This window comes from Aspergillus alliaceus, assembly GCF_009176365.1.
Source record: "Aspergillus alliaceus strain CBS 536.65 unplaced genomic scaffold BDW43scaffold_2, whole genome shotgun sequence".
Lineage (NCBI taxonomy): Eukaryota > Fungi > Ascomycota > Eurotiomycetes > Eurotiales > Aspergillaceae > Aspergillus > Aspergillus alliaceus.
Genome location: NW_022474685.1, coordinates 203,643 through 225,518, shown reverse-complemented (window position 1 = coordinate 225,518; position 21,876 = coordinate 203,643). Strand labels below are relative to the sequence as shown.

General features: G+C 48.1%; 10 protein-coding genes across 10 annotated transcripts; 4 read left to right on the top strand and 6 right to left on the bottom strand.

Annotated features, from left to right (window-relative positions):
* Positions 1–64: 64 nt before the first annotated feature.
* BDW43DRAFT_68789 (putative VPS9 domain protein) lies at positions 65–4,484 on the top strand. The gene is made up of 3 exons (XM_032050391.1): positions 65–451; positions 508–757; positions 811–4,484. The coding sequence occupies exons 1-3, from the start codon at positions 374–376 to the stop codon at positions 4,389–4,391; spliced, it is 3,909 nt and encodes a 1,302-aa protein (XP_031905633.1). The 5' UTR covers positions 65–373; the 3' UTR covers positions 4,392–4,484.
* A 184-nt stretch (positions 4,485–4,668) lies between these two features.
* Positions 4,669–6,839, bottom strand: BDW43DRAFT_259817 (uncharacterized protein). The gene is made up of 2 exons (XM_032040128.1): positions 6,757–6,839; positions 4,669–6,706 (listed from the first exon to the last, which is right to left on the bottom strand). Exon 2 carries the CDS (start codon positions 6,128–6,130, stop codon positions 5,060–5,062), a length of 1,071 nt encoding a protein of 356 aa, XP_031905632.1. The 5' UTR covers positions 6,131–6,706; positions 6,757–6,839; the 3' UTR covers positions 4,669–5,059.
* A 194-nt stretch (positions 6,840–7,033) lies between these two features.
* BDW43DRAFT_259815 (alpha-N-arabinofuranosidase) lies at positions 7,034–9,858 on the bottom strand. Its single transcript, XM_032040127.1, has 7 exons — positions 9,544–9,858; positions 9,278–9,472; positions 9,029–9,141; positions 8,958–8,972; positions 8,808–8,896; positions 8,658–8,757; positions 7,034–8,600 (listed from the first exon to the last, which is right to left on the bottom strand). The coding sequence occupies exons 1-7, from the start codon at positions 9,648–9,650 to the stop codon at positions 7,705–7,707; spliced, it is 1,515 nt and encodes a 504-aa protein (XP_031905630.1). The 5' UTR covers positions 9,651–9,858; the 3' UTR covers positions 7,034–7,704.
* On the top strand, positions 7,137–7,506 carry BDW43DRAFT_305696 (uncharacterized protein; the record flags this gene model as incomplete). The annotated part of the gene is made up of 3 exons (XM_032045847.1): positions 7,137–7,235; positions 7,299–7,381; positions 7,452–7,506. The coding sequence occupies 3 exons, from the start codon at positions 7,137–7,139 to the stop codon at positions 7,504–7,506; spliced, it is 237 nt and encodes a 78-aa protein (XP_031905631.1).
* A 335-nt stretch (positions 9,859–10,193) lies between the features above and the next one.
* On the top strand, positions 10,194–12,535 carry BDW43DRAFT_68731 (sugar porter family MFS transporter). Its single transcript, XM_032050390.1, has 7 exons — positions 10,194–10,470; positions 10,528–10,573; positions 10,630–10,705; positions 10,757–10,948; positions 11,000–11,243; positions 11,294–11,550; positions 11,621–12,535. Exons 1-7 carry the CDS (start codon positions 10,444–10,446, stop codon positions 12,282–12,284), a joined length of 1,506 nt encoding a protein of 501 aa, XP_031905629.1. The 5' UTR covers positions 10,194–10,443; the 3' UTR covers positions 12,285–12,535.
* On the bottom strand, positions 12,535–13,811 carry BDW43DRAFT_68728 (PSME3-interacting protein). The gene is made up of 2 exons (XM_032050389.1): positions 13,470–13,811; positions 12,535–13,372 (listed from the first exon to the last, which is right to left on the bottom strand). Exons 1-2 carry the CDS (start codon positions 13,633–13,635, stop codon positions 12,786–12,788), a joined length of 753 nt encoding a protein of 250 aa, XP_031905628.1. The 5' UTR covers positions 13,636–13,811; the 3' UTR covers positions 12,535–12,785.
* Positions 13,812–14,397: 586 nt separating this feature from the next.
* On the bottom strand, positions 14,398–14,799 carry BDW43DRAFT_305692 (uncharacterized protein; the record flags this gene model as incomplete). Its single annotated transcript, XM_032045846.1, has 1 exon — positions 14,398–14,799. The coding sequence occupies one exon, from the start codon at positions 14,797–14,799 to the stop codon at positions 14,398–14,400; it is 402 nt and encodes a 133-aa protein (XP_031905627.1).
* A 1,273-nt stretch (positions 14,800–16,072) lies between these two features.
* On the bottom strand, positions 16,073–17,362 carry BDW43DRAFT_319139 (uncharacterized protein; the record flags this gene model as incomplete). The annotated part of the gene is made up of 1 exon (XM_032048849.1): positions 16,073–17,362. The coding sequence occupies exon 1, from the start codon at positions 17,279–17,281 to the stop codon at positions 16,073–16,075; it is 1,209 nt and encodes a 402-aa protein (XP_031905626.1). The 5' UTR covers positions 17,282–17,362.
* Positions 17,363–17,940: 578 nt separating this feature from the next.
* On the bottom strand, positions 17,941–18,616 carry BDW43DRAFT_305690 (uncharacterized protein; the record flags this gene model as incomplete). The annotated part of the gene is made up of 3 exons (XM_032045845.1): positions 17,941–18,038; positions 18,108–18,237; positions 18,308–18,616. The coding sequence occupies 3 exons, from the start codon at positions 18,614–18,616 to the stop codon at positions 17,941–17,943; spliced, it is 537 nt and encodes a 178-aa protein (XP_031905625.1).
* Positions 18,617–20,564: 1,948 nt separating this feature from the next.
* Positions 20,565–21,369, top strand: BDW43DRAFT_259795 (uncharacterized protein). The gene has a single exon (XM_032040126.1). It carries the CDS (start codon positions 20,831–20,833, stop codon positions 21,275–21,277), a length of 447 nt encoding a protein of 148 aa, XP_031905624.1. The 5' UTR covers positions 20,565–20,830; the 3' UTR covers positions 21,278–21,369.
* Positions 21,370–21,876: the final 507 nt, after the last annotated feature.

The window sequence follows — 21,876 nt, the reverse complement described above, 5'->3', positions numbered from 1 at the left end:
AGTCTAGATCATTGCAAGGAAATCGAATTTCGATAAAGAGGGACGACCTAAAGCGGTATAGCGCGAGAAGCTCTCGCGGCCTCCGCGAAAGCTGTTGAATTGAACCAACTGCTCCTCCTTGTCCTAAGACCTTCAATATTCACGGAATTTATATGTTTTGTTTCATTTTCCTTCCCCTCATAATTGCTCCTGTAATTAGCCTAGATTGTGTTATTTGCTAGCACGCTGAGCTTGTGTTTATATTTCCCCGCAAGCGCATGCGCCGGAGCTCCTCCCCTGTGGCGACCGAGGAGCGCAAATCCCCCCTCGACTTTGAAATAAACGACTTGATGAAGACCGGAGCTCCTTCGTTGGGCCGTCCAAAGCCGTTTGGATGCACCCTCTAAACCCTTTCCTGCGTGCCTTCTTCCGAAGCACCGTTCCGGGGCAGTGTATACCAACTGAGAATCATGTATGTCTAGCAGAAGAACTATGCGGGGCTACGCAGTTACTCACGGCGCTCTTTAGGTTCTCCTCGTTCCTGTGACCGAATCGCTGATCGGCTCCCGTGATAGAGAATCGGCTCTCTACTATTCCGACCTCGTCGGCTCCGAAGAATTTCTAGGCAGCCACGCGCTTCGAATTCCCGTCGCCAATGGAACGGCCGGAACAAAGGATGATTCAAACGTCCGTGACAGTAGGGGAAAGGCAAAGCAGGTGACGACTGTCAATGGCCGGACCGTGATAATAAAGGAGAACTCGGTTTATAGCAATAAAGGTGGGGACAGGATGTCTTATAATTTCTTTGCATGTACTGAACGGTACCTTTAGGCTTCAAGTCTTTGACCCAAGCCCAGCTGCTGTCCGACGCCCTCTACTATACACCAAGCAATGGTTCTCAGCCATGGCTCATCTACTACATCTCGCGCCCATTGATTGGCTCGTTTGACCCCGGAAAAATCATATCGGCCGTGGTGCCAGGAACTCTGCCAAAAAGGAGCATTTCGAGCAGCAGTACCAAGTCTGGGGAGTCGGTCGCCGCGCCCCCAAAGAAGGAGATCAAGAGCTTTGCGGAATTATTAGCCCACTTCCCGATGATCGCAAGGCAGATGCAGCCTGGGCTGGAGAGATTGTTCCGGGAATTTGGAAAAGAATTGGGTAAACCGTTACCTCCGCCTCCATCGCGCTCTCCTGTTTTGTCTGAGGAGCTTAACTGGAAAAGTGATCGTGATGATGCCCCTATCGATGAAACCGCTTCCCTGCGCAGTTCATCATCACGCTTTAGAAATGGGCTTCCCTTCAACTCGGAAGAGTACTTCGAAGACGATGAGGACCTCATGCGTCGCAGCCTCGAGACAGCTATTACGGCAGCCATTGATCTCTTCCGGTTAGTGGATAAACAGCAGCTGTCATTCCTCGGCGCCACAACTGACCTGACTGGACCACTTGTCGAGAGATTAATCGAACGCTACGTCGCTGAGCAGGTGCACGAATCCCTTCTTTTCCCTCGCCTATGTAGCTTTCGCCAGCCCGAAGACACGGAGTTGGATACCAGGATCCGCCAGATGGAGAATATAGACGTCTCTCAAGTGGGCATAGTCGTTGAGAATGGACGAGAGGGAAAGCGGGAGTTGCTGCAGCGCCTAGGTAGGGCAGTGGAGGAGTTCCGCAAGATGCTGGATGCTAAATGTCCTCACGATATGTTGAACATTTTGCTGGAAACAGTGAAGATTTTGTCGTACCCTGGCAACTATGACAAAGCCAATCCACAAGCATCAGAGAAGCAGAGTGCCCCCGTAACAGTGAATGCTGATGTTTTGGTCTCATTATTGCTTGTCGTGGTCATTAGATCTCAAACCAAGCATTTGCAAGCCCGACTGTTGTATATGCAGCACTTCATCTATGTTGATGATGTCGACAGTGGAGAAATGGGTTACGCTTTGAGCACTTTTGAAGCTGTTCTTACTTATCTGGTGACTGATTCGGCAGGCCTTCGCAGGTCAAGCATCCGAAATAGGCGTTTATGGAATGCTACCAAAAGCGGACGTATTGCCGATATGAGGGCTATCCTGGAACCAGATGGTAGCCCCGAATCTATAGACGATTATGCCTGCGAGCCTGAAGCGAGAGGCGTTCTATTCAGAACAGATGAGGGCAATGAACAAGATCGACCACAAGTGTCCCTGCCAATCCTTGGTGGCCGCAATGAAAGCAATGGGGAGAGAGCAGTCCTTGATAGCCCGACAGACACTCCCCCTTTAGCACATGTATTTCCTTTTCAGACATGGGCAAGCAGCCCTCCCCCTCAAGAGATCCGACGCCCTATTAAGAAAGTGTCTATGGATGTCCGCAGCCTATCTGAGTCTTCGGCCATTTCATTCGCTTCACGTACGACTACGATGGGGTCTATGACGAGTACGATCGAGGGAGACAGCTCGATTGAGACATTGACCAAGACCCAGGATGCTGCGGGCCATTCAATTCCAATGATGGCGGTGGAAAATCGGCAGCCAGATGCCTTGAAATACCTGCTTAGTCTGGAGGAATACTATCCATTAGAAGACGTCCTCGAGGATACGAACACGGATGGAACAACGTTACTTAGCGCGGCTGTCCAGCTCGCGCATACCGAGATGGTAGACATCCTATTAAATTACCTCTCCAGCACAACAGATGAGCAAACTATTTCCTCATACTTGAGGAAGTCAGATATACATGGACGGACAGTCGCTCACTACCTCTTCAGCACGCCATCAGTGATGCATAAGTTGGAGCGGCTACTTCCTTGGCGCCAGCGTGATAAGCATGGGCAGACGCCGCTGTTCGCTCTTTGCAGATCTTATGACCATCCTGATTATAAGTCAATGGTGAATGAAGGGTTGACGGCAGCTCAAAAGTCTCAAGGAGATGACAAGCCACTGCGTCTTGATGATCATGTCGATGCGAAAAGCAATACCTTGCTACACATCGTCAGTGATCCCGATATCACCATCCGGATTCTCCAAGAATGCGACTGCGACCCAAATGCGACGAATGATAAGAGGTTCACCCCTTTGATGATGGCTAGTAAGTACGGCCGCATCGATCAAGTTCGGATTCTCTTCCTGGACCCTAGGGTGGACGTGCATCTTAAAGAAGCCCGTGGACTCACAGCTGTTGAGCTCGCAAAAGATGATGAAGTGCGCAACCGCATCGATGATCTGATTCTTATCTCCAATCCGCCTTCAGCAGCGGACGATCCCTCCGGTCGTGTTACTACTGTGGTCCGCTCATTTTTTGTCGAGGATGCGACTGTACGCTTTGTGCTTAAATCTGGGGCGCCAAATTCCGGAGAATCCCGATTCGCACCTACCACCACCTACACCGTCACAACATGCAAGCGTACTTTTTCAGACTTCGAAAATCTCGCTAAATGGCTGGCTATCGAACACCCGGCGTCATACATGCCTTCACTCTCCGACTTCCGCTCTCCCTTTCAGGTCCACTCAAAACCATCTCGATCGGTTCTTCACGACATGCAGGAGAAACTTAACAGATTTCTTAAAGTCTTACTTTCTCACCCCACATTCTCAACCCATGAAATGCTTTGGGAGTTCTTTCTCGTCCCAGAACTCCAGCCAGAGATGATGGCAGATCGGTCTCGTCGGAAAGCGCAGGTGCTCTACGAGTCAATTGCAGACGACTACGAACCCGTCACCCAGGAAGGTATGCGGGAGACCGAGCAGTTCGTCACACACGCCCAGGAAATGGTGCGCGCCGTTCATGCGAACACGCGCAGTCTAATACGCCGTGGTTATGCTTTACAGAACTCCGCTTCTGACATTGCTGATGCCCTGATTCTGTGCTCCTCTGCCGTCTCAACCCTCAAGAAACCTACCAACGCTCTCCCCCAGACCCATGTCGACGCATTCCACCGTTATGCCACCTACCTCTCAACCTCATCGTCTGATTCATCTCCGCTCCTCCAGTTCCTCAGCACCGTCACCTCCATCGACAACACTACATCCGCCATTCTAGACTCCCTCGCCCGTCCCATCAACCTCATATCTACCCTCTCATCCGCCTCGCGCTCCCTCTCCCGAGCCCGCTCCTCCCTAGCCTCCACCACCCTACCCCGGAAGTTCAACCTCAACTTCCCCGGTCTCGAAGAATCCCGCCAAAAGTCCGCCCGCGACTTAGAGACCAAGATCCAAGAATCCGAAACCCAAATCGCCCACCTCTCCCGCGAGATAACCTGGAACAAAGACGTGGTCGTCAGCGAATTGGCGGGCTGGACAACATGGAGAGAGAAAGTAGGCCGAGACGCGATCCGCGCTTTCGTGAAGGCCACTCTCGTCCAGGAGAAGGAACGTGGAAAGAGACTCGAGCGGTGTTTGAGGAGTGTGCGGCAATCGGATGATCGTGTAGTATAATAATAGACTTGCCTTTTCCCCCTTTCCTTTGCTGTTCGTTTCGCTGTAGAATTAGGATCTTGATTTTATTATTGTGCGTTCTTTGCGAGGAGATGTTCTCTTTTTTTTTTTTTTTTTTTTTTTCCTTATAAGATGAGCATTATAATGATGATATGAACAACTGTATAAGACTTTGCTTCTGCCTTCTATGCTTCTTTTTCGTTAGGGGCTTTGTAGGCTACGAATCTCTTACTGTACCCCTCGGAAATAATGGGAGGGAAAAGGGGCCCATCTCGTTCTGCGCAGGCGGTAATCGGTTCATTACTTATATAGAATAAATGATTCGGCAGTCTCATGGATTGGAACGAATAAGACATGCCGCTGGTAGTAAGATTATCAGCTGATTTAGCGCCCAACGAGCGAAAATAAACAAAGGGTATTCAAAAGGGAAAGCAGGCACATGGCCATATGTACCAACTAACAATCCATATAAGCTATACCCAAAAGAGTGAGAAGTTCAAACCAAGTGAAAGGACACGATGAGCCCTACATGCCGTGTCCTTAGACAATTCTATCGATTAGGAGTGGGATGGAGTCATTCCGGACGGCGATAACCCCGTTCGACATCCTAGAACTGAAGTGCAATTGTATAGTATCATCTTCGTCAAGCAGGAAGAGCGCAATGCCCATCAAAAACTAAACAAAGGAGATGTGGATTTCTTGATAGAAGGTAAACGAAACAGTGAGTTAACATTCGAAATTCTACCCACCGGTTCGGCATCATTTTGAGAAGCAGGGGACATGGATGACTGCTCCGAGTCGGACGTATTAGAGCCAGTCGGCGGCATAACGGGGGTAGCTTTCAGCGAGGAAACATGCTTTAATGGGGACGGTACCACTACTATTGGTTTCGGGATGGAACCAGCACGTCCTTTGCCAGAAGGGGTACTAGAATCAGCCCTCCCTCCGAGCACACCCTTCTTCTTGCGCGTCGGACTCACTTTCCCGGGGGAAGCACCGATAGTATCGAAAGTCTGTGCAGAGACATTATTGCCTTCGCGAAACACGCGCGTCACAGACCCTCCCGTTTGCTCGACAACATAACCCACCGACGGCGAATTGTCGTGATCATACATCATCGACGCCCGGCTTGACTTGCTTTCGGTTATAAAGCAGACATTTGAGTCTCGGTCGTCGTTGCTCATGTCCCTGCGGTGCTCGAACGCGGTATAGTCTCGCATCTCTAGCTTGTGGCGCTTCCAACTTCGTCGGATCTTGCGGATAGAGAGGATGGCAAGGAAAATGAGGCCTATTACGGCAATGGCGCTGAATATGCACGCTGCTGCGATGGAGCTCTTTTCGTAGCTCCAGTGAGGAATTAGATTGTTGCTGGCATTCGTTGGACTGGCGGGCTCTTTGGCCGTGCGCTTGAGGAGACTATCGAATCTTGGATGAGCTGTCTTCACGGTCTTTGTTGGTTTATCGGTGGTGGTTAAGGCTGGCATGCGCTTTGTTATTATAGAAAAACCTTGTGGCTGTGGCTCCAGTTCAATTCGGTCTCCCCTTGTTCGTTCATTTGATATCATCCTCTGCCTCAGGGTAGTTCTAAATTCCGACACTTCTATCCAGCCCGATCGAAATCCCATCTGTGTATACGGCATGATAAATCGATAAGGGCACAAGGAAAGAGGGGAAAGGGAGTTCCGGGTATTGCTGAACGACTTAGCAGATGTGAAGTAATAAATGTGCTTCAATCCCATCACTAGCAGGCAGGATTCCAGCGGCAGTAAGGATGAAGGATGTACATCTCAGTAAAGACTGTCAAGAAGCTCCTGCAAACACACAGATCATCGAACGAGAACCTCTAGAGCAGGGAAAGAGTGAATGGACTTGAACGAAGGCGAAAGTTGCATCTTAGGAATGAGACGCGTATAAAGAATTGATGCTGAAGTATACTTAAGAGGCCAGCCAATGTGGCAGGTGCAACCCTATCTGGGCGTCGGCGCGCCTTCCTTTTGGCATCTTCGGGATATAGAGCAATAGAGTCGTCAACACAACACAGTGTTTGAGAAGCGTATTTGATGATAAAGCCCGAGGATAGGAGAACCAAGCCCTATAGTATTCGAAGAACTTTGTCGTGTGTAGATGCTTAATCCATGAAGTCAAGGCATTATCACTTCCCACAACCAATCCTGAGAAGCATTAACTTTGCATACGGGATCATGATATATGTGGTCCAAAATGTCGCAATATTTATAACTTTAGGTCAACTTATATGGCTGACCAGGATCGTCACCATATAATATATTATTCACGCAAAGCCACGAATACGATAACTATAGAGCCGGAATTAGCGTAAATCACCAAAACGAATGACGGAACCTACTCTGAGCTCATTACTTGAGATATCAAAGAGTTAATAAAGTAGAAAGAAAGCAGGACGGACAATAAAGCTCAAATGAGTCCAACAATTGACACAAAACATACGTTAAGTACAATATACGACGTGAACCCTACAGACCGGCCCGGCATATTTAGTTCACCCGATGAACATACTAACCCAAAGGGGTAAGGCCACACCAACCCTATCGGTGACATCATCACCAGGATGTATATAAAAAGATGTCCTGTCAGCTCAGGCACCTAAACCTCCCTCCTGGAATTTCAACCCAATCTCACTATCCTATGCGGACACTCCAACAACTACAGAAACTACAAACTAAACAACATATATTATTCTCAGTCCATAGAAACCTCCATTCTACAATGCCTCTAGTCGTCCCCGACATGAACAGCGGCGATAAGAACGAATGGCTCAGTAAGCTGGCCGGAAAGACGATCACAGAATCTACGAGCGATGTTACTGTGTGTGCCCCCTTATTTTTGTTTCCCCTAGTATTTGTTCACGCTAACGTTGGACGTTGGTAGTCATTCGCGAAGAAGGATTTACCGCACCCTCATCGGATCCTTAGACCTGGCGATATGAAGACGATGGATCATAACTCTGAACGGTACGTGGTGATTTTTCCATTGGTTAATTCAAGTATCTAGAGTGTGCGGCTGATATGGGCTGCATCTAAGGTTGAACGTGCATTTGGATGAGAATGACACAGTTCATGATGTCAGTTTCGGTTGAGGCCATGACGTTACACGATAATGTATAGTATAGTACGACTGTGAACGATGAATGAGATATGTGTACTGTATATGGGGGATGTGTTACTGTTACGTATGGGGGATAATGAGAATAGAAATGGCATAAACGTGATGGATCCTAGTCTATCAAGGTGATTTCTATAATAATGCAGGCAAGCCCGGTGTCTACCAGAGACACTTAAGCCTTCCATCTCAGAAGGGTAAGAGAATGTTTTGGGAACACATAGGGGCCCCGTCCATTCCAGGTGCTCTCGACTACGACAACCTCTTCCTTGCCCCTCATGTTGGTCGCTGCGACAGTGTCGGCAGTGACAGTGAACACTGTAACCTCTCCCGCGGGTCCATCAATCTCGGTCTCAATAGCTTTCTCATCATGGATGTTGACTACAGCAACATTGACATAGCCATCCTCACCCAGAACCGCACTGACGTCCAACCAAGGGGTCTCCTTAACACCGCGAACCCACTTTGGAGAGGTTTCGCCCTCGTAGGTCGCGCTGGCGAGATGTGCGCTGATGGTCCATCCCCGCATGTACTTTGAGAACAGGTAGAGAGGCCACCAGGTAGTCTGCTTGGTGATGCCCTCTTCAGTCGTCATGAGCGGCGAGATGACATTGACAGTCTGTGCAATGCATGCCATGCCCAGGTCCTTGCTCTTACGGACAAAGACATTGAGCCAAACAGCCACGGCCAACGCATCGGAAAGTGTGTAGGATTCCTCTGCACCCTTGCTGCCCTCGGCACGGATGGGATCCCAAACGTTCCACTCATCAAAGCAAATAGTGGGCCGGAGTTGATCAGAAGGAACTCCGTTTTCGATTCTGGCGAGATCGATCAGGGAAGATGTAATCTCAATTGCACGCTCAGCAGCCAGAGGAGCGGTGACATTCGGCAGATGAGATGATGACGAGGTGTACAGATGAATACTATGCATATCAATGAGGGGAACGGCACTGGTAGATAGGGGAGAATGGGCAGGAAGTAGGCAGTGCTTCAGAGTATAGTAGTCCCATGACGCCGTGCCGTCTTGTCCACAGAGAATCAGAATCAGACTGGGATCAAGGAGCTTAAGAGCTATGAGGAGTTATTAGCACGTTTGATCATGAATCACAATGCACGAACGATGCTTACCCTTGGCCCATTGAAAGGCCTTATGAGAATACGCCTCCTTCGTCATCTGCTCTACCTGCCATGGACCCCACGTTTCATTTCCGAGCGCCCAATATTTAACCTGTAGTGAAATTAGTGTAAGTAGTTTACTAAAGGAGAGAAAGGGCATACGTTGTATGGCTCTTCCCGTCCATTCTTCCGTCGGAGATTTGCATAGTAAGTATCTTTAGTGCCGTTGCAATACTCAACCCAGGCCAGTGCTACAGAAGGCCGATTAGTTTAAAATAGCTTCATACATCTGAGGTAGAAGCCGATACATACCCTCATCAAGAGTTCCTGCAGTAAGATCGTCAGCATTAATTGTTACCAATAGAAATACGAGATCACAGTACCTGTTCCAAAATTCAAGCAGAAGTATGGTTCCGTTCCAAGGACCTCACACCACTTAAGGAACTCATCGGTTCCGAACTGGTTCGTCTCAGTTCCCAGCCAAGCAAGCTCGGGCCTTTTCCAGAGTACCATAGTCAGAATCTGCATCCATAATTCATTTTTCGTGGCAAAGCCATTGATGAAAAGCCAGTAGTACTCAAAGGCACCACAGCAGAAAGGGACAATTAGAGCCCTCTCAGCCTAGAACATACCGAGCAGGACGCTGATCTTTAGGACCGACACCGTCGATCCAGTGATACGTAGCCATAAAGTTGCCACCTGGATAGCGCACAACTGGAATGTTGAGCGTCTTCAGAGCTTCGAGAACGTCTTTCCTGAAGCCATTCTCATCTGACAGGGGATTACCCGGGTCATAGATGCCCCCATAGATGCATCGACCCATGTGCCTGCAGTCATGCGTGAGCTTAATTCCTGGCGGGGTCTCAGTACCAAAAGGGAGAGGCGAATCCAATCTTACTCGGTGAACCCCGCATAGATATTGGGATTGATCTTGGAGATACGCCGGCTTGGGTGAATGGAAATACTCGGCGTATCATGGTTGCTAAGCTTTGTGAAGGTAGTCATTATTGCGGCCGTTAAAAATCATCAAATTTATACAGTAAAAGAGTAAAATGAGTTGTTCAAGTGATTGATTGGTAGGAAAGAGAGAGAGAAGATGGTGCTAGACTAAGTACTCTTCCAACTTCCGTGGCAGAAGCAGCTGGACAGCGCGAACTAATTAATGTTGGTAGAACAGGCATTGTAGCTCCCACTATGGAATGGGTAAATCTCCTGCGGGGTTGATCCAGACTATGAAGGAAATCGACCTGAATCATGCGTAGGAAGAGTAGGCGATGCTTGGGGATTGCGCCGTCGTCTTGGGTTTGAAGCCGAGGCGACGCCACGAGATCTTCCATCAATCAGGGCTCGCGCTTGCACGAGTGTCTCTCGATCCCGAAAGCCACGTCGCGACTACTCGCCGCAAACGGTTAAGCTTCATTTAATTCCTTCCCAGTGAATCGGAGACATTGATTCGTTGTGAAATCCTAGCTACTATATGGTATGAATCTTCTGGAGGCGTTATGGGTGTTGATCTCGGGAAATGTCAACACGAGATCGCGCCTTTACCATGCTTTTAGGAAAGCCCTCCGGAGTTCAACCACGAAAGGCCATGGGCCACAATCCCTTGGAGTCGTCAAAAAGGCCCGGGATCTTGGTCTTACCTGTGGACATCTATTCCCCAGAAGTTCTTAAAGACCTGCGGAACCCCATACCCCAGGGAAAATCCCCGCATCTGGTCCACCGGCGTTCCCATTGAGTTTGCCGTCAGGGTACTGTGGGAAGTTAAGATTGTTTGAGATTTTATAAAGTGATCATCATGCGTCTCTCTCCAGCATGGTACCAGGTGAGCACCAAACGCTGGTGAAGCAATAGCTTTCCTGTTTGCTGATCAGTTGCGAAGTTTCTGGTGGGCGTTTTCGCCTCGCTAGGATCGTTCCTTTATGGATGTGAGTGTTAGAGCACGAATAGGCTACAAGGCTCTGGCTGACTGTCATCGCCATAGATGATCTGGGTGTTATTGCGGAGGTTATTGCCTGCAAATCGTTCGAAAGCAAGTTTGCAGCAGATGACACGCAAACGTAAGTTCCCATGAACGCTAGTATTGTATAAGCTCATTGACAGAATGGCAGCGGGCTGGTCGTATCCTTGTTCACAGCAGGTGCCTTCTTTGGCGCAGCATTTGGAGGTCCTAGCGGTGATATTCTCGGCAGAAGAAAGACCATCGCACTCGGTTGTCTAATCTTTTGTCTCGGTGGGGGCCTCCAGACCGGAGCACAGACAGTCGCATATCTATACAGCGGAAGATTCCTGGCCGGGCTTGGGTAAGGCTTTAGAGACATTAACGCGTGGAACAAGCTCTAATTGCTGCATAGCGTCGGATTCCTAACTATGATCATCCCTCTATACCAAGCCGAAATCTGTCATCCTGACATTCGAGGCCGAGTGACCGGTTTACAGCAATTTATGCTAGGTGTTGGTTCGCTATGCGCTGCGTCTATTTCCTATGGCACGTACGTTGGATTTGAACCAACAAACAATGCTCAGTGGCAGGTCCCACTTGGACTACAAGTGGCTCCCGCCGTGTTTTTGGGCGTCTTGATTATGTTCTTCCCAGAGGTGAGATTAAATCGTGTATCTTGATAGTTACCACAGCTAATCTGGGGCAGTCCCCACGTTGGCTTATTGATCACGGCCATCACGAATTAGGTCTGAAGACACTGGCCAAGCTTCACGCGCATGGAGACGAGAATGACGCATGGGTTCGTGCTGAGTACAACCAAATCCAGGAAAGCATAACATTCGATCATGAAAACGAAGCCAAATCATACTTGGACCTATTCACATCTCGGTCATCGTTCCGCCGCCTCTTTCTTTGCTGTGCATTGCAAGCTTCAGTGCAGATGACGGGAGTGTCAGCCATTCAGTAAGAGCCAATCGAGTGAGAAAATAATGTGTGTACTTGGATCTAAACCACTGACCTTCACCTTCACTAGGTACTATTCTGTGACTATCTATGGGCAAATTGGAATCAAAGGAGACGAAACGCTGCGTTACCAGACAATCAATTCCGTCATTGCTTTAATAGCTCAGTTCCTCTGTATGATGTTCATTGATCGTTTCGGTAGACGGCGGAGTCTGATCTTTGGCAATCTGGGTAACTGCCTCACTTTCATCATTGCATGCATCCTCCTGGCAAGGTTTCCCCCAGAGGACAATAACACGGGGGCCCATTGGGGCTTTATTATTATGACATGGTTGTACAATTTCTGTTTCTCTTGCACCTGCGGTCCCCTATCGTGGATCATTCCGGCGGAGGTTTTCGATACCAAAACTCGTTCGAAGGGTGTCTCAATCGCTACCATGACCTCCTATGCATTCAACACCATGATTGGCCAAGTGACACCAATTGCAATGGAGAATATTCGTTACCGATATTACTTTCTCTTCATCATCTGTAACTTCACCAACGCAGTTTTCTTCTGGTTGTTGCTGCCTGAGACGAAGAAATTGCCGCTCGAGGAGATGAACTATCTTTTCTCCAATTCTCCATGGATTGTGGTAGGAACCAAAAAGGACGACTACATTCCCCATGACTTGGAACGCAAAGTTGAGGAGCAAGAAGTGAAGCAGGAGGCTTTTGCAACGCACAAGGAGTGAAGCTTTTAATGGCTCCACGAGAATAGAGGGAAGATGAAGACGAATTAACGAAAGATAGGGTGAGAGGGAGCAGGACAATGGCCGTGGGCGGGGAGTATATAAGCATTGGATTGTTGCGTTTTGGTCTTTGATGATATAATCTTCTATCTTTGCATACACTGGAGATATGATAATGACGTTGGTTCTTCAAGGACATTAGACAATCATATATAGTAAATAGGATTGAAGTCATCGACTATTGTGTGAGTTAGTTCTTTCGTTCCATTTGAAGCAACATAAACACGGAGCCTGCGGATTGGCAATTCCTACACTGTGCCGGCAGTGTTCCTCGACACTTTAACGTAGCCTTCGTTCTAGAGTACCCGTGATAAACTGACCAGGCATTTCGAAACTCCGATTAACCCATCAGCACTGTATCATGACTCACAGATCGCGAGTGACCAGGGATCATAGCGTATCAAGTGATTGGAATAGGCGAGTGCAACAGAATCACGAATGCAGTTACTCGGAGTCCGAACTATAGCCAGCCAGGCCGAGTGATACAGGAGCTGGCTTGGCCGCTTGCCTCTCTTCAGACTGTTCTGAACCTTCCGCTTTTGCGTCATTGCCTGGCACGGGGTTCGTGGAACTAGCTGTCTTCATAGGCGACTGTGACTCCCTAGCCCTAGTATTAGCAGGAGCCGGAACGGACTCCTTATCGCCTTTCCCGGATTCTTTGGCCTCCTGATCTGCCTTTTGCTCGCCAGTTGACGAAGTCCCACTAGCACCCTCAGCGGTAGACTTTCGCTTCTTGCCAGGCAGCAACAGATCCTTCTTATCCCTCCTCCTCTTGCGCGCAGGGATCTTCCAATCCTCTCCCTCAGCCGGCGCCGCAACATCGGCAGATCCTTCCTCAAGCGCAACCTTCTCCGCCTCCTCGCGCTGTCGCCGGAAAATCTCAAGCTGCTCAGCCGTCTCTTTCTTAACAGCCGCCTCCTGCGCGCGCGTCGACTCCATAATTGAATCCAAGAACTCGACCTCATCCTCGTCAAGCGACCGGAACTGATTTTTCAATTTAATTTTCTCCTCAAAAGCTTCTTGTTTGGCCACTTTTCATCACGTAGGAACGATCACCCCTAACATGTCAATCCACACGAAAAATCCGTGATCCCGCGCAAGCTGTCGCACAGGATACTGGAGACTCACTTTTGTTCTGCTGTAGTACTTCGTATAGACTCTTGCCGCCATCCTGCTTGCCTAACTCTGCTTTGCGCCGGCGCTCCTCCTCCAGCTCCTGTTGAACTCGGAGCCACTCATCGTCGCGTTCTACCGGTTCTTGGTCTGTTCCGGCGGATACAAATCCGGAGGACATTTTGGCAGGAAGGGTGAAAGGAAGTTTGCGATTGTTCGGTTGTGAGAGGTCGGGTTGCGGAGTCGAGAAGTTTGTGTGTTTATGGGCGTTATCGGGTATTAAGCGCACCCTTGAAAGTCCGCCACAACGATTAATTGGAGCGATTAGTTAGTTGATTGCAAGCAGTATTGAAAAAGGGTTGCAGGATCGGGATCGGCGTGATGTTCTACACTGAATAGATGCGCTCCCGCGGCAGAATTAGGCGGTGGAGTCGGTGTTTTGTCTGTCAATTTAACATCCAATTTAACCTGGACTCTCTGTATACTCTTACTGTTAGACGAGCAAAGCGTGGTCTACTCTGCCCCCATATCCCTCAATTGAAAACTAAGCGATATATAGAATGACTATGTTTACCATAGATAGAAACCAACACAGACCACCTCCTACGCTTTCCGAAACTAGAATCGTGGTTCAAGGTGCGACTTAAACAAGTGCAAGAATCATCAACCAGGGAAGGGGAATCTCAGGCAGTATTGTGACCTGAAAAGTGTACACTTTGGAATGCACATATATTCTTGTAATGATTTCAGCAGAACAATATACTTTTGGACGCCGCGGATATGTGTATATACCACCAGACCCATACCCATATAAAGGAGGTTGTTAATAGCAGACGTTCTAAAGCCAGTATTCAAGCATCTGCCGGCTATTTCATTATATAATGAGCTAGTTCGCTTAGGGGCATCAAGCTCCCGATGATGTCTTCCCCTCTGCAGCCCCTTCCTACTTGTTGAAATTGACGCTCTTCCATTCTGTTCCGAAGGCATCAACAATGGTCAAGCAGCATAAGATGATACGCACCAGGAAGCATTCGCAAAGTCCCGTGTTGTATGCCTCGAGAACCATCCTTGTAGTCTCCGAACCACATTCTTCCATGACTACATCCTTCATCCGGACAGCACCGTGTGCAACGACGGCTTCAGCGCTGACTTCCAGGGCTTTCATCTTCAACTCTTCCAGTAGTTTGCTTTGAAAGAAAACCTGTTCCGTCGCAAGGGAGATAGCACCACCAAATGTCGGCGCAAGGATGAACAGGGATGTGCCAAGGGGCTGAAGTACTGTCTGTACAGCCAAAAAGGCCATCTGCATACCGAGTCCGGCCCCCAAACCGAACATCGCCAGCATGGCGGCCTTTGTTGGCAAGCGCCAGTAAATCCTATCAGCTAAGGCAAGAGCTTAGAGAAATACTAGTAGGGGGTTGATGTTTCGACGTTGTACCTGATTATCAGCCCTAATTTGGGGCTGTTTAAAGAGTGCCCAGTTGCTCATTAATACATTCCTTTGCTCCCAGCCGAGGCTTATCCGCCACTCCCATTCGTCTCGCTGCTTCATCTAGCTGTAGACATAATAAAAGGATGCCAGGCTGCTCTGTATGTATGATCCTGACTAGGGTTTGGATACCGCGAGGACAGTCTTTCACTATCAAGATACTGTACGTTTTAGCTGTTGAGTGGGCGCTTCGAGGCACGTGGAAAGCCCGCCGTCGCTTGGTTTGTAAGGTAAGAAACAATCCCAGAAAAGATAGAAGTTTCCCTGCTGTATGTAAAACGAGAACTCATGCCATTCTTCAGATTCGAGTTCAAAACTTATACGACATTTTTCGTACCTTTGGCATCCTTCAGACGGCCTGACCTGTGCAAGTGAAGAACCCATTGAATCCATCTTCATCTAATACCTCTCGTTTGACGTTCAGCTTCTCCCTAATGAACCCTCCTCGAGCCTTCCCCTCCAACAAAGCTGGGTCTGATGGGAATATTCTCCATGTGCCTATAGAAAGGGTATTAGATGGTTAATGAACCTGCACAGAAGTAGATGTAAAAAACAGGTCCTCGGAGATGGAAAGCACACGTACCATCTGGTTTGAGAGGTGAGAGATCCCTCAGCTTAAGAACTCCCATGTTAGGCCATATGGGTTTCCCCTATAAGTTTGGGTCAGAAGGCCACAGGATGTCGTTATTGTGTGTTAATCAATGAAAACAAGCTGGTCAGAATATATTTGCCGTTTAAAAGAGGCCTGCCATTCCACGACATATCAGACATATCACAGTATAGGGAGCCTAGGGTTCTTTACCAATGTAAGAGATTATGAATTGCACGAGCTCAAGAGGGAGTCTCTGCGCAGACATCTTGTCTCTCCACGCGAATGGAGAGTTTGATGTTGGAGGAAAGGATGGGTGTAGCTGAGTAGTCGTTGCCTTTGAAGGCTTAGAGGAAAGAAACCCAAGGTTCAATATGTGTTAGTCCGTAAAGGATACTATTCACTATGTGAAACACTAGCAAAGTTGAGCCTAAACATACGATTCAAGTACAACCAAACGGAGCAAACAAGCTTGCGTCTTAATACGGGAGACCTCGATTCATACTGTGTACAAATAACCTAGTATATCATTACATAAGCTTACTTTGTCTCCGACTTGGTTTCCTCAGCAAGATTCTCAGCTTGCTTCACTTTCTCAGATAACACGCCCTGAATGTCATCGATAGTTTCCTTGAGGAGCTTCTCAGCTTCCGGACCCTTCTTCTCTGCAGCATTCTGAAGTGACTGTAACTGTGTCAGGATGTTGGAACCACCTGGAACCATGTTGGACAGTTTATCCAAGCTGCCGAACCCGCTGCTCCTCGCTTGATTAGCGGTCTCCTTGATGTACTTCTCCAAGTCTTCAGTGTTTCCAGAAGACGAGCTCTCCTTGATCAAGCTCCATATCTTCGAGAAGTTGCCATTCTTTAAGGCCACCGTGTTTCTCTCAACTAATTCCTTGAGCTTTGGATTCTTCTCTAGGTATGGCTGAACTTCGACTAAACCTTGTCGCCACGCCTCGTCCCCAAGCTTCCGCAGTTTTTCTTCCTTCTCTCGGGCAATCTTTTGAACCTTCTCTACTGTATCAGAGTTGATCCCTCCAGAGACAATGTCTTTCAGTTGCTTCCAAGCCTTATCCACCTCCTCCTGAGCCTGAGGACCGTAGGCACTGCCCATCTCCTTCAGCCGGTCAAAGCTACCCCCTACCTTCGTCCTAAGCTCAGGATGGTTATCCAGGATGTCTCCAGCAGAGTCACCGGCGAGTTCATACAACCGCTTAACATGCTTCTCTAGCACATCTCGCACCTTGAACGCAGTATCAACATCAAAGCCTCCTTTCTTCGAGACATCGCGCAACTCGTTATACAGATCACGAATAATCTCATCAAACTCCTTCCCCTGATTCCGTCGGATATGCTCCAGGTCATCAAATGCCGTGTCAACATAGCCCTTGGCACCGGGAATAAACGATGCATAGCTCTTGGCCGTATCTCTCAACCACCCGAACGCCTCATTTGGCTCAGGGGTCTTCTGCGCGACCGTCTTCTTGGCTTCCTTGAAGTACGCCTCGGTTTGATTCGCCGTCTGGACGAGCTTCTTCGCCCCGGAGAAGTGGTACCAGGTGTACCCGGCGACGAATGTAACAGCGCCTCCCGCGATACCACCGATTATGGCGGGGTTGCTTCCTGATGGGGCGGCTTCTGTGGAGGTGGAGTAGCGTGCGCGTGCATTGCGGAGGGGAGCTCTTGCTTGGCGGGTGAGTTGCTGTTTTGTGCAGCTTGTCGCGAATCTTGAGCTTCGGGTAAACATTTTGGAGGGTGGTGATAAGGAGGGAGGACTTGGGAAGGGTTAATTGAGGAAGAGGAGATGAGTAGGGTGTATGAAGTCAATTGATAGTAAAAGAAGTTATATTAATAACCATATTGAAAGGAGACATGAGTACTAATTATTTATGGATAATCCAAGAACCTCGGGTTTGTATACAAAGCCTATGGCGTCATGGTGGCGGGTCAAGTTGGTCCTTGGTTCTTCAAGAGAAGGTTGCGTTGATCAGGTTGAAGGTATTCCCATGAACCATCAATCCAAGAGATCAATGACTTAATTGGTACACTCCTCGTTCTCACCCCCTGTGGATCTGCAGAAATGTTGAAAAGATGGTCATATGACGTCATGTGCCTGGACCCAAAGATAATCTGGAGGAGTTTATGGGGCGGTCCACTATGTGACTATTCCAACAATAACAACGATCAAATAATGTATGTCCCTATGAAATATTGGCATGCGTATCACAGATACTCATGCGTCTGAAAATAAAACTAAACCACGTACTAAATACCCGACATGATATGTGGTACAATCTGTGTCCAGAGTGAAAAAGCGCAAAACCAAAATATCAACAATCTAAGATACAAAACATTCTAGTATCTCACCCCAGGTAAGCCCATGAACCTGAAACCCCATTCATGCCCTCAGTAGGGCAGCCGAGGAACGGGCTTAGCCCGACCATTGACAGACCCAAGGACCCTCGTGGCGGCGGCTTCACCACAAAACTCGGTAATCTCAAGCACTAGATCGGGGTAATCTGTCAGCTCAGGACTCTTATTTTTCACGAGCGTCGCCGTCGTGAGATACTTACTGAGGGACCTGCCCTCCTCATTAGCCTGGCGGATTCGAGCCCCAATTTCACCACGGGGGACTCTGATGTCTTCTCTGCGCCCGTGTTGGTCATTGTAAAGGTTCATACGTCCGCTGCGATCACACGAGTTCTACAATATGTCATGTTAGTACACCATTGCGTTTTAGAAGATTTTCCGGCCACAGGGGGTAAATACTTACGAAGATGTATTTCTCCTGGTGGACACGAGGGACAAACACGCTTTCGTGCACAGGGAAGATGTCCTGTCGCATTTCACCGGTGAGGAGATTGGTGCCGACGATCTGAACTGCCGACCGGTGGCTCGTGGTGTAGGACAGCTTATTGATTCTGCAAGGGCAACCCTGAAGCAAGACATTTCCACCTTCTCGCAGGGAGGAACACGGTGTCGGATAGGCGAGTTGCTCCGATGTTTGGGGGTAGAAGTCGAGGGCATGGAGTCTGTCTTCATCTTCCCTTTCGAACTGGTAAGATCCGTAAGAGAGGGACATGGTGGCTGTATGGAGAGAGATGAATGATAGGAAATGCGAAAAGAAACAAGATTGACTTGAATGAAGGATCACAGAGAACCGTGTCAAGGCGACCCTTTTTATAGTAACTTTCCTTAGAGAAGTATATACTTTTGTAGCTAACAGAGAACAATGCTGGTAAGCCTTGGGCTGTGCGCTTCTCAGACACCATGGCATCCGCTCCAATCCATTGGGGGGGTAATGGAGACGGTGGGCGACTTGATTGAATGTGTGCAATGTTTTTCTTGCCGATGTCCTTCAGCCTAACTACCATTGATTCGCTCTTGAACTTGCCACGCCCGTGAATGAGGAATGTAATGGATGTTAGGGCTCCAACACTGTCAGGCTCGTAATAGATCTACTACTACACGTGTATCATGGGGCATGTCAAAGAGTGGCTGGCAGGCAATCATCATTCAAAACAAAAGAACCCATTAGGAATCTCTTACACCGCTGACACGTGTACCATAAGCTGTTTTACATTTTCTCTTCTCTCAGTCTAGACTGGAGCCACAGTGGGTTATGTGGATTTCTCAATTGCGGGAAGACTACTATTGCAAGCCCTATACAGATTTGCCGCCGCTATCATTGGCTGCAATGACAACGCCTCGGGAAAAAAGAACTTGACACATCATTTGCCCAGGCGGGACACTTCATAGCAAGAAAGGCCACTACCAGTACGATACTGCCCAATATCGTAATGGAAAGAGCTAGTGGGCCTACATAAGGCACGTTGTACCTGTCCCTAAATTCGCCTTCCAATGTAGGTGGATTTTCCGCCCGATACATCCCTCTCCCCGCCTTGCTATGCTCGTCGATTGCATCGTTGGAACATAGATTAAGAGAAAAGAAAAGAAAAGTCAATAAAAAATGATAATTATATCAAAAAGTAAATTGAAAGAAAGAAAACGAAGCAATAATAGGAAAGAGACAAAACATAGAGTGGTTTCTATTCTTCCATTCCGTAAAGAGGCAAAAATAGAGCCTCGAGTGAATTCCACAGCAGTATTAGCAGCTTTCTTACAACTATATGTCTCCTGGAATGCCGTGTTTACTTGATATGGCAAATGAAGATTAGCGATCGCCTTTACCTTCTATGTAAAGCGCTGTAGTCCAACCACCTCAACGGAAATTCCTAGCCCTAAGCTAACCCACGTGGCAGATATTCCTTTCAGAATGCAAGGGTTCACTGCAGGAAACACGGTCTTGAATGAAACATTCATCGCTATATGATATGATAACCTCGTCAAACCCCACTGGCATCACCAGTTCTACAACTGGTCGGTGCCTACCAGCTTGACTTAAGTCCAGCCGGTCTTTCCCGTCAGCGAACGCGTGCAAGTACTCCCTATCCTCAAAAATAATACAACAACCTTTCTATATGCCCTACGATCCGCAAGCAATCCAGACTTCGTACCTGTCCCAACTGCTTGATATTGTGTAGTTTCAATGGTTCGCCTGGTTTCCTGCACGCAGTATATTGCTGGTCGCTCTGGATCCTTTTGGTGAAAGAGAACCTTTTCTATGCCGCTACATCCAAGACCACCAACTCCAGAATATTGATACGGCAGGTATCCATTAGGGCCTCGGAAAGCCTCTGCATGGCACTCTCATTCGGAAAGTGGTCGAGCGGCCTCGTGTCAAATGTAACGCTCAACCGTCAGATATGCCTACTTCGTTGAGAACTGATATCGTGCAGCCACTCGGTAACTGTTATGATGGTCCCGCATATACTGAAGAAAGCCTCGGGGAAAAATGATGGCATCACTTCTTCATAGACTGCCTTACAGGTCGCTAGGATGGCAATACACTTCGAGCGCGTAATCCAGTGGGGAGCTGAAGTAAAGGAAACGGTATGATGGTTTGTGAGTTCGAGGATGAATGTTGAGTTATAAAAAACTATAATATATTCACGGAATCGGGGGGGGTGGGTGGTTATGGTTATAAGGAACGATGATGATGTTCTTTAATTGTGTTACATTTCGTTGTTTCTGGGAATCGACTCAGCCTTCTGCAGGCAGCGCTTTCATTGTTAGTATTCGTATATGTTGTTTACAGTCCTCAGGTATCTAGAAATAGGGTCTAGACCAAGAAGGTAAACTAGATTGACTGAGCCGATCAAAGACGTAGGACCTGCTACCCAAAATAACCCTAGTTGAGTTTTTCGTTTTACACGCAAAGATAGACTGAAGCCAAATGGATATCAATAACTATACACATCAACAATTGTCGCTCAGAAAACGGTATAAACATCTTCCCACCCAAGACTGCGACCGTCGCGAATCCTATGTCAAGCATTATGTCGTCAAAACTCTCCCGTATACACACGCATGTCGCCTGTTATCCTCAACACCACCTTCTATAACCAAAGGGTCGATCAACGCTGATTCCCTCCATGTCATTCGTTCATCATCGTCATTTTATGCCGCATCATCAAACGAAGTTCACATTATGGTGCAGATGCAGCAGTCGCACTCCTCATCGCCGCAGTCACAGCCGAAGCATGGTTTTTGGACGGATTTGATGGGTTTCTTGATCGAGGATCCGGAACTGGTGGACGGGAGCATAAAGTTCAGGGGAGAAGAGATAGAGGAGGCGCCCATTTTGACTGTGGGTGTATGTTGCTTGGAACGGTGGATGTGATATGGGTCGTTAGGTGTATATAGAACAAGATGAGGGGATTGACAATACGCAGAAAGCTTCCGAGGATCAGCAGAGAGTACACTGGTAAGCACAATATTGAGGAAGAATGAAAAGTTGGTGAGAAGCCACTGACAGCTTTTATATAGTGTCGGTCTGAAACGAGCGACGTCAGCGGTTCAGGCAGCCAAGTTTTAAGCCACATGGCAAAGGATCCACTTCACCAGGCCTTCGCCCGTTGGAGGAAAACTTCACCCAAACCCCAGGATTAATCCTGCTGTGCTCTCTTGTTGTGTACCTGAGAATAATGCCATTTGAACGCCATTAGATCGTGTATCCTAGAATGACCATAATGACCATAATGACCAAACTATGAGCTTCATGACTTTACAATTCCCACAGTGCAGCGCTTGCGAATCCTTGCTGCAGATATTCATGGAATTAGCCCTAGCGAAAAGCTTGACTAATTCGGGTCAATGAGTTCTGAACTTCTATTCGACCATGTATTGAAACTGCCGCCGTTTTATTGGACCCCTAGGAGCGCTAGAGCTTCGTCTAGCTTTCTGGCCTTAGCGCTGTGGCGCATGCTCTTCCCGTTCTAT

Coding starts and splice junctions, on each gene's coding strand:
- BDW43DRAFT_259795 (XM_032040126.1), top strand. CDS start 20,831: ATGGATATCAATAACTATACACATCAACAATTGTCGCTCAGAAAACGG.
- BDW43DRAFT_68789 (XM_032050391.1), top strand. CDS start 374: ATGCACCCTCTAAACCCTTTCCTGCGTGCCTTCTTCCGAAGCACCGTT. Junction 452..507: donor GTATACCAACTGAGAATCAT/GTATGTCTAGCA, acceptor GGCGCTCTTTAG/GTTCTCCTCGTTCCTGTGAC. Junction 758..810: donor CTCGGTTTATAGCAATAAAG/GTGGGGACAGGA, acceptor CGGTACCTTTAG/GCTTCAAGTCTTTGACCCAA.
- BDW43DRAFT_68728 (XM_032050389.1), bottom strand. CDS start 13,635: ATGTCCTCCGGATTTGTATCCGCCGGAACAGACCAAGAACCGGTAGAA. Junction 13,373..13,469: donor AGTACTACAGCAGAACAAAA/GTGAGTCTCCAG, acceptor CGTGATGAAAAG/TGGCCAAACAAGAAGCTTTT.
- BDW43DRAFT_259815 (XM_032040127.1), bottom strand. CDS start 9,650: ATGACTACCTTCACAAAGCTTAGCAACCATGATACGCCGAGTATTTCC. Junction 9,473..9,543: donor ATCTATGCGGGGTTCACCGA/GTAAGATTGGAT, acceptor GCATGACTGCAG/GCACATGGGTCGATGCATCT. Junction 8,601..8,657: donor GGCCTTTCAATGGGCCAAGG/GTAAGCATCGTT, acceptor AACTCCTCATAG/CTCTTAAGCTCCTTGATCCC.
- BDW43DRAFT_68731 (XM_032050390.1), top strand. CDS start 10,444: ATGCGTCTCTCTCCAGCATGGTACCAG. Junction 10,471..10,527: donor TCTCTCCAGCATGGTACCAG/GTGAGCACCAAA, acceptor TCAGTTGCGAAG/TTTCTGGTGGGCGTTTTCGC. Junction 10,949..10,999: donor AGATTCCTGGCCGGGCTTGG/GTAAGGCTTTAG, acceptor ATTGCTGCATAG/CGTCGGATTCCTAACTATGA.
- BDW43DRAFT_259817 (XM_032040128.1), bottom strand. CDS start 6,130: ATGGGATTGAAGCACATTTATTACTTCACATCTGCTAAGTCGTTCAGC.